The sequence below is a fragment of the Anabrus simplex genome, chromosome 4 (genome assembly GCF_040414725.1).
Source record: "Anabrus simplex isolate iqAnaSimp1 chromosome 4, ASM4041472v1, whole genome shotgun sequence".
Taxonomy (NCBI): domain Eukaryota; kingdom Metazoa; phylum Arthropoda; class Insecta; order Orthoptera; family Tettigoniidae; genus Anabrus; species Anabrus simplex.
The window spans coordinates 366,252,463-366,270,761 of NC_090268.1; the positions used below are offsets into that span (position 1 = coordinate 366,252,463).

At 36.0% G+C, this 18,299-nt stretch overlaps 1 protein-coding gene across 1 annotated transcript in view; it reads left to right on the forward strand.

Moving 5' to 3' along the window:
• Nucleotides 1-1,195, forward strand: part of l(2)k09022 (HEAT repeat containing 1 homolog l(2)k09022) — a 371,041-nt gene extending 369,846 nt beyond the window's left edge. Inside the window, exons 25-26 of the mRNA XM_067145803.2 lie at nucleotides 486-644; nucleotides 726-1,195. Of these exons, the coding sequence (XP_067001904.2) occupies nucleotides 486-644; nucleotides 726-923 (357 nt within the window). The 3' untranslated portion in view covers nucleotides 924-1,195. The remainder of the gene's footprint in view (nucleotides 1-485; nucleotides 645-725) is intronic.
• Nucleotides 1,196-18,299: the final 17,104 nt, after the last annotated feature.

Sequence of the window (18,299 nt, forward strand, 5' to 3'; positions counted from 1 at the left end):
GTGCTTGAAAGTTGAGCATCTTTTTTTGGCATTGAAGACGAAGTCTTGAAAATCATATTAATTTATATGATCGATTTATTACAGTTGAAAATATTTGCGGGTTCGTTGCTCCATTTACCTGAAAGTTTAAGAGAAATACCTGTCCAAAATCTCCCTGCTGTCGAAGACCAGATCGCATTTGTTTGTTAATCACCATCTTATTATGATTCAGAAGAAAATAGGTCTACTGTCGTCCTCTTGGTGATCCCTGTTTTGTGTTAATCATGGACAAGTGGATTTGAATATCACTTGTTGCTACCCTAGAAATGGTTTGCCATGGTGGCAGCAGTTCAGCTTATTTATTTATTTATTTATTTATTTATTTATTTATTTATTTATTTATTTATTTATTTATTTATTTATTTATTTATTTGTTTGTTTGTTTGTTTGTTTGTTTGTTTGTTTGTTTGAACCTTCATTCAAGACGATTTTGTTTAATATTCCAGCTTGAAAACACTCTTGGCGGTGTTGACGCATTGAGGTTACGAGCCACATCTTTACTGACTCCATGCTTAGGACAATTTGCTGTGGATGCTGCTGATGATTTACTCTGGAAGCAGCTCAACTATCAGATTCTCCTTAAAACACGGCATAATTCCTCTCATGTTAGTATTGTGCTAATTTTATATTACTCTATTTTAGACTTACACTTTCACCAAATACTAATAAATGCAGTTTACTTATAGGTACGCTTGGTTGCTCTGGAGACTGTGTGTGAAATGGCTCGTAAACTAGGGGAGGATTTCCTTCCTTTGCTTCCTGAAACTGTACCATTCTTGGCTGAACTTCTTGAAGATGAAGATGAAGCTGTAGAGAAGGCATGTCATAAAGCTGTGCAAGAGTTAGAAGAAGTGCTTGGGGAGCCACTGAAGAAGTATTTCTGAACAAGTGCAAGGCAGCAATCTGGAAGCCTGAATTCCATGAGTTTATCTGAAAGATTCTTCTCCAGTACGTGAACACACTTAATGTCTCAGCCTCCTGCAGCATTTTGCTGAAATAATTCATTGTAACTTTCGTTTTGTGTGATACATTTTTCCTTAAACAGTGGTCGAAAACAAATCAAACTTGACGAATGTGATGAGATTTTATAATATTATTTACAGGTTCATTTGTATATATGTATATAGATATATAGATACATAACTTCTTATTATGACATCATTCTTTTGCTTTTCCCTTTCATTATTCCCACCTCATTTTGAATTATGTATTGCAAATTTGATTTCATACCAGTGAAATCTTCTGAACTAATTCATAATCCAAAGGGAACCATAATTTCATTATACCAATTGAGAGTATCAGTTGAACTGTAATTTTAAGATTTAAGATTGAGAAACCTAACACTGTAAATTTTGATTAGTTGATATTTTCAATTATTGATGTGATTATGGTTCATTATTAGAAACTTAATTTTTGATTGTGAAGTCACAAATATAGAGAGGGGTACATGAAAAGGAACACACAATAAGATAAATACAATGACAGGTCAGTGCAGAAAGAGGGAGCAGTTGAAAGAGGAGTCAGGGACAAACATGAAAATAAAAAGCACAAGAACAATTTCCACATCTGCATACACTACTGTCCATTTCTTCTCATCTTCCAATGAGCTCATTCTGCTTCTCAACTTCATCAAGAGGGCAGGCATCATCACTCATTGAGTGATCTTCAGTCTTGATGCAAGAATTGTAGGATAAGAAGCCAGATAAACAGTTGAAAAGAGAAGTGATATGATAAAGATTTATACAGGTGGCAAAAGACTAAAAACAGAACAAGCACCAAAGGAGAAAAGGGTTCCAAAACTATAATTTAAATACAGTGAAACCTCATTAGTATGTTTCTGCAGGGGATGACGGAATAAATCGTGTTAAGCAGGAAAACTTACTATCGAATATCCCATTAAAAACTATCCAACAGGGAGATGGTATCACTTTACACATTAGTACATTTTACATTGTGTGTGTGTGTGTAGTGTTTCAGGAGATAAAGGAGAGCATTAAAAAGTGTGAAAAAGTCGAGAGAACAAATATCAATAATTCTCTACTGGAGCCTGTTAAAGTAACAAGAGACTGTTAAAAGATGTGAAAAACTCAGAAAAACAGATACAACATTCTTTTGACCTTTGGCTCATAGAAGTAGCTACAGTACCTACATATTATAGCAGATCACTTTCTTCCTAAAACAATTGTATAATGAATTGTTATGATGTGGATGTTGATTCCCATAGGGAACCTAAAATATTTGTCCTGAATGAGTAAATTTATAATACCAATATAATGGTCCGTTATTGGACATTATAAATTTTCCGGCTAACTCATTCTTGGTTCTTGCAGGCAACCAAGAATGAGTTAGCTGGAAAATTTATAATGTCCAATAACGGACCATTATATTGGTATTATAATGAATGTTAGTCGAAGCCTTAGGTTTCTGACCAGTGGGTAATTAAACACTGTTTTCTGGTCACTTTGTTCGAGCATGAATTTCTTGCGAGGTTATACTCGCCATTCGCGATTAAGTGCCTTTGGCCGCCATCTTGAACACAAAACTTTGGCACTACTCGGCATTGGTTCGGACAGACTCGCCGATGAATGAACATGTCAACTGTCAACTAGCAGTTTGTATTTTTGTATGAATGGTACACCGCTTTACCTTCAATTTATTGTGTTGAGTGGTAAAAAGAAGTGAAGTTATTACTTGTCACGTGACAGCCTACGTACGGACTAATAGGATAATCGTGAGAAGTTCAGTAGCGCGGTATATACAGTATCTGTCTTGTGATAGCCTAGCTATGGATAAGCAAAGGGTTGTGAATCCACTCACTAATGAAGAAAAAATTAAAATCCTTCAAGAAGTAGAAAGCAATCCACATCTTAAGCGCGTAGAGTTGGCGCGAACGTTAAAACTAGCACCTTATACTTTGAACACTATTGTGGGCAACCAAGACAAAATTGAAAATGGTTATAAGCAGACTAGAAATGGAACAAGAAAACGAATGCATGAAGGAAGTTTCTGAAGTTGGAAAGAATGATTTTGAATAAATAAATTTCATACTTCTGACTGGAATGCGAAATAGGCTACAAGCACAATCAAGCGCACTTGGTTATTCAACAGTCCCACTAACAACAAATACCTTATGTAGGATGCTAAATAGTTTCTTAAGTCACCTATTCAATACATTAGATTTTTTAAATATTTAGGAATTTATCTTTATTCCCATATGAGACATGTTTCGCCCTTCATTGAAGTCATAGTACTACCTCAAGGCATAAATCTGGTACCTGATTTGTAATTAAATTGTAAATACTAAGATATAATATTGATGTATTACAGTAGGGATAGTCAATGAGAAAAAAAAAACATGTTCATTGATGATGTAGATACCAATATATCAGCCATTGGCTGTAACCTGTAACATCAATATTACTGTGTAGTTGCCCTGTCAAACTGTGATCGTCAACCAACAGCAGTAATTATTGTTATGAACATTGGAGCCAGACACTTTGTATCCTTTCTCCCCATACTGCTTCCATGTAAATATATATACAGTAGAACCTCGATAATTCGAAGAAGCTCTCGTTCCCGGAAACATGAGATACAGTTTTGCATGTTATTTCAATTGTTTAATTCGAAATACGGATAATTCGTAATTCGAAGTACAATGTCGGCCCCATTACCGAAATTCAGACTTTTAATTCGAAACTGCCTTTACATTTTAAAACAATAGTATGTTACAGAGTAATTTCAACTCGAAATTTATCCGCTCCGCGTCATAATAGAACGCGCGTTCCAGAATGTGGAGGGGTAGCTTTCCGCACTTACACTCACTTCGGTGGGTCTACAGTGCGCTTCATGATTGCTAAGTTGAATGAAATCGGAACTCTTGTGTGTTCAACCTTTTAAGGAACGCCATAATATCACGCAACATGCAGTGTGCGGGAAAACAGAATCCGCGAACACTGGCGATGACGATAGTTGACGAAAAAACGTGGCAAATATAATAAATTCATAGGCACCGAACAATACTGACATTGCCGGTGAAACTGCATTGCTTTATTTTAATGCGAGCCCAAACGGTCTTATTGTTTTAAAGGAGAAATTGCCAGCCGGGAAATCGTACAGTGTGAGGGATGGGGGTCATAGGAGTGCGTTGCAATGCACATGGAAGCGAGATACTTTATTCCCTCATCACAGGAAACTTCGATAATGTTTTAAGAGCACCGGGCACTTTCCATGCCAGTACAAAGCATCTATAATAAAAATGCAAACAGTAAAGAAATCCAAAAAAATAATGCATTTACACAGGAGAACCGGCATAATTTATTCTCGTCTTTGAATTGTGCGATTTTTTTCTTTCGTTGCTTGAGGTTATGTTTGTCAGTGATTTATCCAAGTGCATTATTTGAACATTGTAAATGCACCTTGTTGGATACATTTCGGAAATAGTTTTTTCCATAGCATTTGAAAGGTTTAAACTGTGAATCGAGGTGATTGCATGTATTAATGGGTCTTAGAATACTTCGTGACGCGGCAAGTGTTTACATTTCTGAAGTACGAGAGAAGTGCCATGGCAGGAAATCGTACAAGGATAGAGTCATAGGAAAGTTCGATTTTAAGGGCATCGGGTACTTTCTGTGTAAATACAAGGCATCTAAAATGCATACAGTATAGTAATCCAATTAATAAAGCACTTGCACATGGGAGCGAGCATAGATTTCTCCTCGCCTTTGAATTGTGCTTTTTTTTTCTTTCTTTCATTGCGTGAGGTTATGTTTACCAGTGAGATATCAGAGTGTATTATTTGAATACTGTAAATGCACCTTCTTGGATACATTTTGGAAATAGTTCTTTTTTCATGGCATTTGAAAGGTATAAACTGTGAATCAAGGTTAAATGCATGCAGTAACGGGCCTTAGAATATTTTGTAACGTGGCAAGGGTTGGTACTTCTGAATTGCGAATTGGCAGTTAATTCAAAATCACGTAATTCGAAGTCGATTTTTGAGTCCCAACGACTTCGAATTAATGAGGTTTTACTGTATAAGCTTAATAATTTCCTAATATTTTCTAATAGAGTAGTGTCAATGATTCTTCAGACCACCTCTGCTGGACACTGATAAAATGCCCTGTGGTTTTACGCATTGTTCCTGACTACTGTGTCTGTAAATAAGTTAATATAACCCCCTTTTAACTCCATATATTAATGAACATTGTTTTCTCAATGAACATTGTTTTGAAATTTTAGTAACATTTATCAACATTTCTGATAATGAAACGTTAAAACTTCATACGGACCACTGCTGCTGGACACTGTCAAATACCCTGTGGTCTTACCTATTAGTGTAAGTCTCTTTCCCTTGACTGCCCCATTGTTAAGTTATCCTTTGTAGGACTGATAATTTACGGCCAATGGCTGATATATTGGCATCTACATCGTCAGTGAACATTGTTTTTCTCATTGACTATCCCTACTGTAATATGTCAATATTATATCTTAGTATTTACAATTTAATTACAAATCAGGTACCTGATTTATGCCTTGAGGTAGCACTATGACTGATGTTGCCTTCAATGAAGGGCAAAACATGCCTCATGTAGAAATAAAGATAAATTCCTAAATGTTTAAAAAATCTTAATGTATTGAATAGGTGACTTAATAAACTATTTAGCATCCTACATATAGTATCTTCAATATGGATCAATAATGATATTTATCACTTGCAACAAAGACCTTTCCATAGAACAAAGAACATAGAACAAAAAATAAACCACTTTTCTGAAAATCAAATGATCATAGTCTCGGTCATGACCATCCACCAACGGCTGCACAGTTGCTGGAGTTACACTTCCGTTACACATTTTGTGGCGGTAACTTCCGTGACGCATAATTTCGGATGACTTCCAGCCATAAGCCACGTATGTCAACAGGACAGCTTTAAAAAAAATTTTTTTTTTAAAGATGTGAAAACTGAATTCAACGCTCCTAGCCGCAGTGGAATCTATTACTGTGCTTTAACTTAGCACTGTCCTGTCTTGTTCTAGTGTAAAGTCTTTGCTGCAAATCAGTAATGTAAAACTCAACTTTACCTAAGCTAACAGCTTGCCCCTCGAAGGCACAGTATACGGTACTCGGTGTTCGAGAATTCAAGATCATTTCCTCTTATCGTGCAACTGTCTCTGACTGATCCATGGCAAGGGCTCTTATCTCTGTTGGAAATCACATTCCGTACACAAGGGATGACAAAGAACATTTTCAGGTCTGGGGAATGATCATACTAAGCGGTAAAGGCGAAAAATTGTGACATGTTAAGTGAGGGATTTTTTATACAGATTTAATAGAATGGGCGTCGGGACTTCAAATTTACAACGTGCTAAGCGGGAAAACGTGTTAATGAGGAACGTACTAACGAGGTTTCACTCTATCAGAAAGATAGGAAAGATAGGAACACACAAGTCACATTCCTATTACTTTTTACTTTTAAAGAACTGTTGTAATTGTGAACCTAGCCATAGAACCTTCAGTTCTATGAAGAATCTGACTTTTAATTTTATCATAAAAGGGAGCAACAGCAATGCTGACGTTTCATTGTGTTTCTTTTGTTATGTTTTCCTATTCCTGTTCAAGAGGATGTCCACCTGTATGGGGAACCGGGGAAACCAGGAAATGTCAGGGAATCGTATGCATTTATCTTCATTTTGGTCCGTATTGATACAGTTACAATTACAATAAGTAGAAATATGTATTGATTAGGTGGAGTCCTTATTTCTACTTACTGTAATTTAAATTCGCAAAGTTAGTGTCTTGGTGGATCTAAACTATCTGGCAGTGCGAATAATTTCTAAATAATGATGTTTATTGATTTCACTCAGGTATACTGTAGAAATCTCAACAAGTCAGTCTTTCATATATTTCATGCAGTTATTTTTGCTTGTGGTGAGGCGACCTGTGACATTGGTGTGGAAGAATGATGGTATAAAAAGAGCAACATTCCTAAGAACGATGAATGAAGTTAGACAAAGTGGTACTGCGATTTTGTATTGATTTTACAACGCATTTTCTTAGGGACCAACGAGTAGGATGAAATGAATGCCTTTGAGAATTGTTACAATAAGTGCTGCCGTTATCACATTTACCACTTGCCTTAATATTCAATGTCTAAAAACCACGTAAATACATATCTAGTATCAGACGGAATATCAGAATAAATACACTTAAAGTTACGATGTAATAATAAATGCTGTTATGAATTAATTTACAGTTTGGTAGCCGATATTGTCAACAGTTGCCCCAATAGCTGACACTTCACTATCAGCTGTGTGCGACGTAAGCAGCTTCCAAACTGGAGGTGAGTATCTCTCTGCGCGTCCACACGTCAAGTTATCTGCCGGTCTGTATATTTATTTATTTCTTTATTATGCCTTTGTAGGTGGCGAAGTTAGGGCTCTTGGCCCTCTCTTACACTTAACCACTGTAATGATACATCATTGAGAGCAGAGTTTGAGTACATAATATTATATAGTAAATAATAACCTACACATTCATTCGATCTTCCAGTCATACAAGTTAGTCAGCTGCATTCAGCAGGTAGTCTCGGCAAGCTGTCTTAAATTTAAGTAATGAGGTGGAATTTCTGACACTGACAGGCAAGGAATTCCAAAGTCTAGAACCCACCACAACAAAGGAATTGTTGTACATAGAAGATCGGTGAACAGGAATAGAAAGGGAGGTACCAGAGCAGATATTACTGTTGTGAAAGGAGGACAAATACTTACGCTGGGATGAAATGTATAGTGGTCTGTCTTCAGACAGCAGTCTGTATATCTGTATTAGTATGTGATACTTTAGTTGTTTGTCAGGTTTCAGCCATGAAATAGTGTGATAGTATGGGGTGACATGTGTATCATAACTTAGACTGTATATAAATCTAAGGCAACAATTAAGCGCTCACTGAAGTTTCGAAGTCTGCTCTTTTGTTGCGTCTACCAGAATGACGTCACAGTAGTCGAGGACAGGAAGCACTAGCGTTTGTATGAGTTTGACTCTCACATTACAAGGTAAAATATCGCTGTTTCTTTTAACCGAATGAAGTATCGAAAATATTTTTTTACACACATTCTTAATATATTCAGACCAATTTAAAGTTTTGTTCATTGTCACTCCAAGATTTCTCACAGTTTGGCTGAATGGAATAACCCTACCATTCAGTATAACTGGAGGAATAGTTTTGTATCTTAGTGTGGCCAACAATTTTTGAGAGCCAATGATGATTGCTTGTGTCTTGGAGGGGTTAAGAAGGAGGGAATTTTTCAAGGAGTAAGCATTAAGTCGCTGAAGGTCAGCACTGATGCCTGTTATGGCATGAGGCAAATCAGAGGTCTTAAAGTGACAGTAAATTTGTAAGTCGTCCGCATATAGATGGTAGCTACAATTCTTTAAATTACCGTATTTCACGGCATAATCGTCGCCACCGCGTAATCGTCGCATCCTTTATTTTCAATACAAAAATCGGACTTTAAACCTTTAATTACACAATCGTCGCACGTCCAAATTTTGTTCACTAATCTGGTTAAAAGGTAAATGGAACTGCAACGTAAGTTGCACATGAATGCGCAATTTAAATACGTGTATGGTTTATGGGCAATTTGGCAACACAGTCACGTTTGCGACATGTTGCACAACGTATAAATAAATAATACCGGTATATGTACGACGCATGGCTTACCGGTAGACTATCGGCAGTTTGACAACGTGGTCGCTAGACAGTGTACTATTTATTAACCACCTACATATTATGAGTTCCCATTTGAAATACGTAAGGCTGTAAGTTATCGCTTATCGGCAACGTCGCCAGGAAATACCGGCTAGGTAGATTGAATGGACCTCGAACCAGCCCTCAGATACAGGTAAAATTCCCTGACCCGGCCGTGAATTGAACCCGAGGCCTCCGTGTAAGAGGCAAGCACGCTACCCCTACACCATGGGGCCGGCTCCTGTGTTATTGCGCACGAAGTGAAATCCAAGACGATAACGCAGATTTCCACGGAATTATTCAGCCGAATTATTTACGATGTCTCAGTTGTCATCGCTAGACTCTTATCTTACTACTACGTCATAAGTGTCCGGGCATGGGATGAAAACTTTTATCCAAGCAGTCAAGATAATTATTATCCAATGCTATTCAAGTTTTATTTTATAAACTCGTCAGTAATGTAATGTAAAATCATCAATAACTGGGAAGAAATATTAACCTAATTGCCGTATGTTTAAAAGAAATTGAAAAAAATGAATGTTTGTTACTGACGTCTCGGAATACAGTCAACTATACAGTAGATCTACACCGCGCTAGCTAGAGCTCCGGTTTGCGATCTTTGCGCAAGCGCAGTAGTGTGTCGCAACCAACGAGCTAAACTGATAAATTGTTGCATGCTTCCTTGCTGCCTAACAGTATTGGCTGCTCTGGAATGGACAGATCACAGATGCATTTATTTGTTTCAGATTTACGTGATTACTGTAGACATGTGTGCGTGGGAATTTAAGTTTTTAATTTGTGTTTTGGGTGTTTGCAGAAATAATTTGTTTTAATAGTGAACAATTACGGAAAGTCATTTATATCGCAAAACATTAACATGTGAAGCATTTATAAGCGATTATGGGTAAATATAGAAACTATTCTGCGGGCTTCAAGCTAAGCGTAATTGCCTTCGCTGAACAGCACGGGAACAGAGCTGGAGAAAGAAAATTTTCTGTGAGTGAAAAGTTGGTGCGTGACTGGCGGAAAGTAAAAAACAAGCTAAAAAAGCACAAACCCTTCTAGACGCGCGTTTAGAGGTCCTAAAACAGGGAAGTTTCCTATAATTGACGAAGAAGTGTTTAGGTACGTCAGTGAAATACGTAAAAATGGCTGCAGTGTATCATATGAAATGTTACAAATTAAGGGACAGGAGGTAGCGCGCAAACACAACATACCGGTAACTCAGTTTAAGGCGACTCGTGGGTGGATTAAGGGGTTCATGCGACGACACAATCTGTCAGTGCGAAGGAGAACAACACTAAACCAAAAGTTGCCTGCTGATTACACGGACAAGATTGTAAATTTTCACCGATTTGTCATACGTTTGCGCAAGGAAACTTCGTACTTGCTTTCTCAAATCGGTAATGCCGATCAGACTCCAATCTTTTTTGATATGCCTCGCAACAGCACTATTGCGCTAAAAGGATCACGGAGTGTATTAATGAAAACCAGCGGTAGTGAGAAGTTGCGATGCACAGCAATGCTAGCCATTACAGCTGACGGGAGAAAGTTGCCGCCTTACATCATTTTCAAGAGGAAAACGATGCCTAAGAATATACAGTTTCCCCGTGGAATTCATGTACGAGTGCAACCAAAGGGTTGGATGGACGTAGAACTCATGCTGGATTGGGTTAAAACTGTGTGGAATAGAAGACCTGGTGCACTACTAAAACAACCAGCTCTGCTTGTTTTAGATAGTTTCCGAGGTCACCTCGTGAACGAAGTGAAGCAAATTCTCACTACAAATAAGACACGACAGATAGTCATTCCTGGTGGCCTAACATCTGCTTTGCAGCCACTAGACGTATGTGTTAAACCCTTTAAAGACCGCTTACGTCGATTTTACAACGAGTGGATGATGAGCGGCGATCAGCAATTGACGCCCGCCGGAAATATCAGGCGTCCACCCTTGGACTTGTTATGCTCGTGGGATCTTATACCACCTGAACTAGTCTCCAAGAGCTTCAAAAGGACTGGGATTTCGAATGCACTAGACGGTTCCGAAGATGACGCAGTGTGGCAGGGAGATGAAGAATCTGATACTGGTATTAACAGAGGCGAGGACGGCGCATCAGATAGCGAAACCTGCGATAGTGACACCGAAGATTTGGAATAAATTGCGTACCGGTAAGTCCGCATTTCACAACAAAGCGATAATTTTTTGTTAGTGTAATATTTTAACTATAATACTCAAATTAATGACAAATTAACTTAATACGTTCATTTTTATTTTCAGATTGGAAAAACGTTCGCCGAATTGTTGCGAAAAATTATGAATTTTGTTTTAGACTATTTTAATTATTTCGATGTATAAACGCGAGTATTACGTGCATCTTAAATTTGTATCAAATACAATTTAGTTATAAATACATTTTTTGAGTAATACAAATACTGGTATTAAATATTCATCGTATAATGGTCGCACCCTACAATTGTTTTCGAAAATTTTGGTATAAAAAGTGCGACGATTATGCCGTGAAATACGGTAGATAAAATGTCGTTTATGTACAAGATAAAGAGCAATGGGCCTAAAATACTACCCTGCGGCGTGCCTTCCTTCCTGGTTAGCCAGTGAGAGGTTTGATCAAGAGTTATAATTCGTTGCGCGCGATATTTGAGGTACGATGAAAAGAAATGAATAGTTCGTTGATCGAAGTAGTAAGATTGCATCTTGTTTAATAGAGTCTGGATGTTTATAGTGTCAAATGCGCTACTGAAATCGAGGAGAGTAAGTATTGTCACCAGTCTTTGGTAATTGCGTGCCGTATGTCATCAGTCACTTTGAGCAGGACAGTTGCTGTGCTGTGTCCCTTCTTGAATCCAGATTGCAATGGGTCTAGGACAGAATGGTTGTTTAAGTATTCCAACACCTGCTCATGAACTAGACGCTTGAGTGCTTTGGAAATCGCTGGTAAGATAGAAATTAGTCCGTAGTCGGGTGGTAGGGAGGGGTCAGGTTTCTTAGGCACAGGGATAACATTGGCTAGTTTCCATAGTGAAGGAAAGGTTTCGTTATTATGACAGTAGTTGAAAATGTGGGTAATAATTGGTAAAACAGCACCAATAATGTTGTGTAAGAAAGTTATAGGGATATCATCCACTCCTCTGGCTTTTGATTTGATAGAATATAATACTTTTTTAACTTTATTAGCAGTAACAGGGTGGAATGTAAAAAGTTGTTGGTCAGGTAAAGGGTTTATAATGGAGTTGGGTACTGAGTTTGGGGAATTTAGTACATTAGGTGGTGTTCTTTCTTCAGTAAAACACTCATTATTGAGTGGTATGTCTGGCACATGAGGTTGTTGCCGAGGTTTCCCTATGCCTAAGGAACGAAGTGTGTTCCAAGCACTGCTAGAATTCATGTTTGCAGTCATGATTTGCAAGTAAGTAAATTTAAGGTTTCTAACAAGCTGTTTAACTCTATTTCTAAGGACCCGATAATTTTCGAAGTCACTTTGGTCACGAGTTCGTTGAAAGCGTCGGTAAAGTACATCGCGGTGGGCCATCATGTTTTTAATTTCATTATTTAGCCAGGGACAAGTAGGGCGAGTAACTTTTATCTTTATTACAAGTGATGAAAATCATTTTTCGTCCGTATTGAAAGGTTCATAAATTGTATATAGGATAATATCTTTTGTTTATTTCCACCTATTCAATACATTACAGGAAGTTGGCATTTACTTTAAAACATTATTCAGATGAGACATGTTTCGCCTCTCACTGTGAGGCATCTTCAGTCATTATCAAAAACCTTATTATTTTACCAGGCATCTGGTTAAAGATATTCAAAAATGTGTTTGATGATTATAAGAGAGGTAAGATTTACGTTAGTTATAAACATGTTCATGAAGTAACTAAAAATCTAATATATTGATAAAAACATATGTAGTTCTTTGTTGAATAGGACTTGTTTGATTGTACTATAGTAAAAGAAGGTGGCTTGAAGCCGTAGTCATTAATAGATGTCTAATACATAGTGGAAGGCATAAAATATCAGTTCTATGAGAATATACATTACATTCAAATGATACTAAAAACTAGTGGATTCAAAGGTAGTACATATAAAATGTTCAATGAAATAACTATAGATCTAATAAAATGATAAACACATATGTAGTTCTTTGTTAATTAGGACGTCGTAAGATTGTACGCCTTAAAGCCGTAGTCATTAATAGATGTCTAATACATAGTGGAAGGCATATGAAATCAGTTCAATAAGAATATATAATACAAACAATTGATACATAAAAACTGGTAGATTCATAAGAGGTACATTTAAAAATGAAGGCGTCATGTGACTATAAAAGACAGTTGATGGCTTAAAGCCGTAGTCAAAGTTTGAAATGTAGGTCAAATAACTGCTAAATATATGGTAAAAAGATATAAGTCAAAATATACAGCTTAGTATAAAAAATATGAAGGAAAAACATTCCAATTGCTTGACAAAAGTTACTTGACGTTGGCATGCGTTTGTCCGTGATATTTATTGGTCAACATTTCGTAGGTTATTTTAGATTTATTCATCAAGATTGCGTTGACAAGAAGTTCACCAGATGTTTATAGTTGGCCTAATTTGTAAAAAGAAAGTTGCAGAGATGATGATGGGTGGAAATTCTCAACGTTGGTATGGTTTACTGACGTGAAGGTTGGAGAGCTGTTGTGTTCTTCTTCGATGACAATATATTTTATAAAACGTTGATTGTAAATAATTTATACTATTGAAGAGTATTATGGAAGTTTGATGAAGCTGTTGAATTATTGTTGTTATAGAATGGTTCTGAAATGAAGAAAAAACTGTAGTTAATTTTGACGAGAATGAAAGAAAACATGGGAAGGTTTTGTTTAAGAGTTGTTAGTGAGAAAATGTTGGTGCTTACCTATGGCGTTGTAGGCCCATTTAACAAGCTGTGTGAGGCGCTATTAGGATACTAATGGTCACTAACGGTTTTTACTCCTTGTGTTGTACGTATGTCGTCTGGCTAGAGGGGGGTGGGTAGGAGGGGGCGGAGTTATAGGCTTGTGAATCATGAACGGGAGGGAGTTGTGAATGGTAGGGGAAGCGGAGGGGCGTGTATCATTTATTGGTTTATGAATGGCGCGTGGAGGGGAATTACGTAAGATGGGAGGGGAAGGGGGGTATGATGTATTTGTTGACGTAGGGGTGTTTGTTGATACTGTTTTGAAAATATTAAAAAACTTTTTGTCCTGAAGGTTTACATTATTGAATAATGTTACTATTTGGTCATATAAAGGGCTTCTATTGTCTATTGGATCATTTAAATTCTTATTAGCATTTAATTTTTGGTCCAAAAATATGTATAAATTTTTGAATTCGGTCATAAGTCTACCTTTTTTTTAATTGTTTTTAAAATTTGAAGGTCCTGTTCAATTGTGGTAAAGTTGTGCCCCGTTTCTTTCATGTGATTGCTCATTGCTGAGTGTTTATTATGTTTCTGAGCATTGAAATGTTCTGTGTACCTAGTTATGAAGCTTCTTCCTGTTTGTCCGATGTATGAGCTGAGGCACTCATTACATTTTAATCTATAGATACCGGAGCCTGAGTATTTATTATTTTCTGAATTTATTGTATTATGGTTGAAGAACATTTTTTGGTTTGAATTTTGAGTTTTGAAAGCTATTTTGATCTCTTGATTTTTTTAAGGTGTTGGTTACTTGGTGTATGATTGGGTTGGTGTATGTAAAGGTTGCGAACTTTGATTTGTCATTTTTTATTGGGGAGAGGTTTGTGGATAGTTTCAATTTAACTTTATTAATTAGTTTGTCTATGATAGAGGGATTATATCCATTAAAAGTGGCTATTTCTTTTATTGTATTTATTTCTTTTTTAAAATTGGTCGCTGAAAGGGGAATTTTTACAGCTCTGTACACCATACTATAAAATGAGGACTGTTTGTGTGATTGTGGATGAAGGAAACTTTGTTTAATAGTTATAGGTGTGAATGAGGGTTTTCTGTAAATTTGGAAATCAAACTTATTGGAAGTTCTTGTTATTGTGATGTCAAGAAAATTAATTGATTTGTGGTTCTCGTCCTCTTTAGTGAATTTAATATTGTTATCCAGATTATTTAAATAAGTTAATATGTTTTCACTATTGTTGAGATTTTTGTCAATTATTACTAGCGTGTCATCAACATAGCGTAGCCAGAGATTTAATCCATTGATGTTATTTATTATTTTGCTGTTTTCGAGGTTTTCCATATAAATTTCAGCAAGTATTCCGGATAAAGGGTCTCCCATGGCCAGGCTTTCCTGTTTGTATATTTTATTATTGAAAGTGAAAAAGTTGGTTTGTAAGACGAAGTTTAGTACTTTTAAGAATTCTTTTATTTCTATTTTGCTTAAATTGCTATGTTTGGATTGTTTTTTATTATTTCTATAGTTTTTTTAGCGGGAATGTTTGAATGCATGTTAATGACGTCGAAAGAGCATAATGTGTGATTAGGTTTTAAGTTAAATTTTTTTTAGAGTTTCACATAGTTCTATTGAATTTTTGGGGTGTTTGTTATGGAATTTGAAATGTTTTTTGAGAAATTTCTGGAGGAATTGTGAGGTTTTATATGTCGGGCTATTTTGGCTGTTTATGATTGGTCGAATGGGAACTTTTTATGTACCTTCGGTAGTGATCTGACGGTGGGTAGTTTGGGGTTCATATTAATGAGACTTTGGTATTCATGTTCATTAAATAAGAATGTTGAGTTTTTGTAGTGGGATCCTTTGAGATTATTGTGTAGCTCTCATTAGAGAAGAACTCCTCTGTTTTATGAATGTAATCTTGTTTTTTCATTAAGACTACAGTATTGCCTTTGTCGGCTTTAGTTATTATTATGTTATTAGTGTCCACTTTTTTTCTTAATTCTTGGATCTGTTTTAGTGAGGACGAGTTATTTTTGTTAAAAATTTCTTTTACAAGGGCAGGTAATTTCTTTTTAATTTCGTATTTTATGTCGTTTTGTTTGTCTGTTGGAATTTGTTTGTTTATGTTTGTTTCAGCTTCGGCTATTGTAGTGATTATATCTTCTGCTTTATGTGGGTTGGGCCAATTATGTTTTAAGCCTTGGTTGAATAAACGTGTTTCTTTATCTGTGAAGGTGACGTCGGATAGATTAATTGTAGTTGGAATATTGTTCCATGGAGAGGGGGATATTTTTATATTACTGTTCCGGTTCATTGATTTTGCTTTTTCTTCTTTTAAGTGTGTCAATTTACGATTTAGTGTTTCTTGTTTTTTGTTCAATGCAATCTGTGTTTTATATGTAATGTGTTGTTGATAGGAAATCCATTCTAGCGGTGATAAAGATTGCGCGAGAATCAAATGTTCGCGATAAAGTTGTGTATTTAATGAGGATTTCTTTCTATACAATAGTTTTATCTCATTTTTGAGCCAAAGGTTGTTGATTTTGTTTTGAATATCGTTAGATTTATGTTTCGGAATGTTTTTCCTTTGAGTCGATTTTAGAAATTTCGGCACTAAATTGGATCTTACACATTCTTTTAGGATAATATGTATATAGGATAATATCTTTTGTTTATTTCCACCTATTCAATACATTACAAGAAGTTGGCATTTACTTTAAAACATTATTCAGATGAGACATGTTTCGCCTCTCACTGTGAGGCATCTTCAGTCATTATCAAAAACCTTATTATATACAATTTATGAAACTTTCAATACGGACGAAAAATGATTTTCATCACTTGTAATAATAAAGCCAACCAGGCTAATAAAAACAAGTATCTAAACCTTAAAACAAAAATTAGCAAGATCTCAAAAGATATTCAATTCCTAAAATAATGTGCAAGATCCAATTTAGTGCCGAAATTTCTAAAATCGACTCAAAGGAAAAACATTCCGAAACATAAATCTAACGATATTCAAAACAAAATCAACAACCTTTGGCTCAAAAATGAGATAAAACTATTGTATAGAAAGAAATCCTCATTAAATACACAACTTTATCGCGAACATTTGATTCTCGCGCAATCGTTATCACTGCTAGAATGGATTTCTTATCAACAACACATTACATATAAAACACAGATTGCATTGAACAAAAAACAAGAAACACTAAATCGTAAATTGACACACTTAAAAGAAGAAAAAGCAAAATCAATGAACCGGAACAGTAATATAAAAATATCCCCCTCTCCATGGAACAATATTCCAACTACAATTAATCTATCCGACGTCACCTTCACAGATAAAGAAACACGTTTATTCAACCAAGGCTTAAAACATAATTGGCCCAACCCACATAAAGCAGAAGATATAATCACTACAATAGCCGAAGCTGAAACAAACATAAACAAACAAATTCCAACAGACAAACAAAACGACATAAAATACGAAATTAAAAAGAAATTACCTGCCCTTGTAAAAGAAATTTTTAACAAAAATAACTCGTCCTCACTAAAACAGATCCAAGAATTAAGAAAAAAAGTGGACACTAATAACATAATAATAACTAAAGCCGACAAAGGCAATACTGTAGTCTTAATGAAAAAACAAGATTACATTCATAAAACAGAGGAGTTCTTCTCTAATGAGACCTACACAATAATCTCAAAGGATCCCACTACAAAAACTCAACATTTTTATTTAATGAACATGAATACCAAAGTCTCATTAACACGTTCAGTACCTGCTTCTGAGCGGGACACTTGAATGCCTGGACCAGCCATTTCCATGCCCGGCCATCTTGACGTGCATCACTTAATACAATTTACAATTACTCCTAAACTATAAATGTTAGAAAATTGATACTTCGTGCTTACCTCTAGTAAATATTTAGGGTGTGAGTCTGGTATCACAGGTTTCAAAATACGTCTAATTTTATACAGCCTATCTGTATGTTCGGCATCATGATTACTGTCATCGAAGTGAAGAAATGAAAGAATGCGAAGGAAGCGTATTCGGAACATTGTTTTAGAAAATATCGGAGTATGAAAAACAGGGTCCTCGGTCCAGTACATTTTTATATCAGGATTTTGGATAAATCAGTTTCCACGATTGCATGATCGAATTCTTTGTAAAAGGCCGGGGCACCGCACTTGACTCGTGTATAGATTGGTCTCCTCACACACATACTGATAGAATTCGTCATTCATGAAAATACTCACGTAACTCAAAATATCCTGCTCATTTTCTGTTTGAACGTTTACACCTGAATTCTCTCTAAACGATGGAACAGGTGGTCAATAACTAGGATGATATGTATCAGGCACTTCACTTTCCTTTATAGGCCTAACGGAAATTCCTCGTCACTCTTATTTTCACTATTTGAGTCTATTTCAGGAATAAGTTCGTCACCAGAATAATCATTGTGAATAATATCTAATAATTAATCTTGCGTAAGAAACTGTGTTTTATAAGCCATTATACTACACTCGGTAAGAACGACACGCACTGCATTGGAATCTCGAGTACCGTCTTGACGCGCGAGGAAGTGCTGAGATA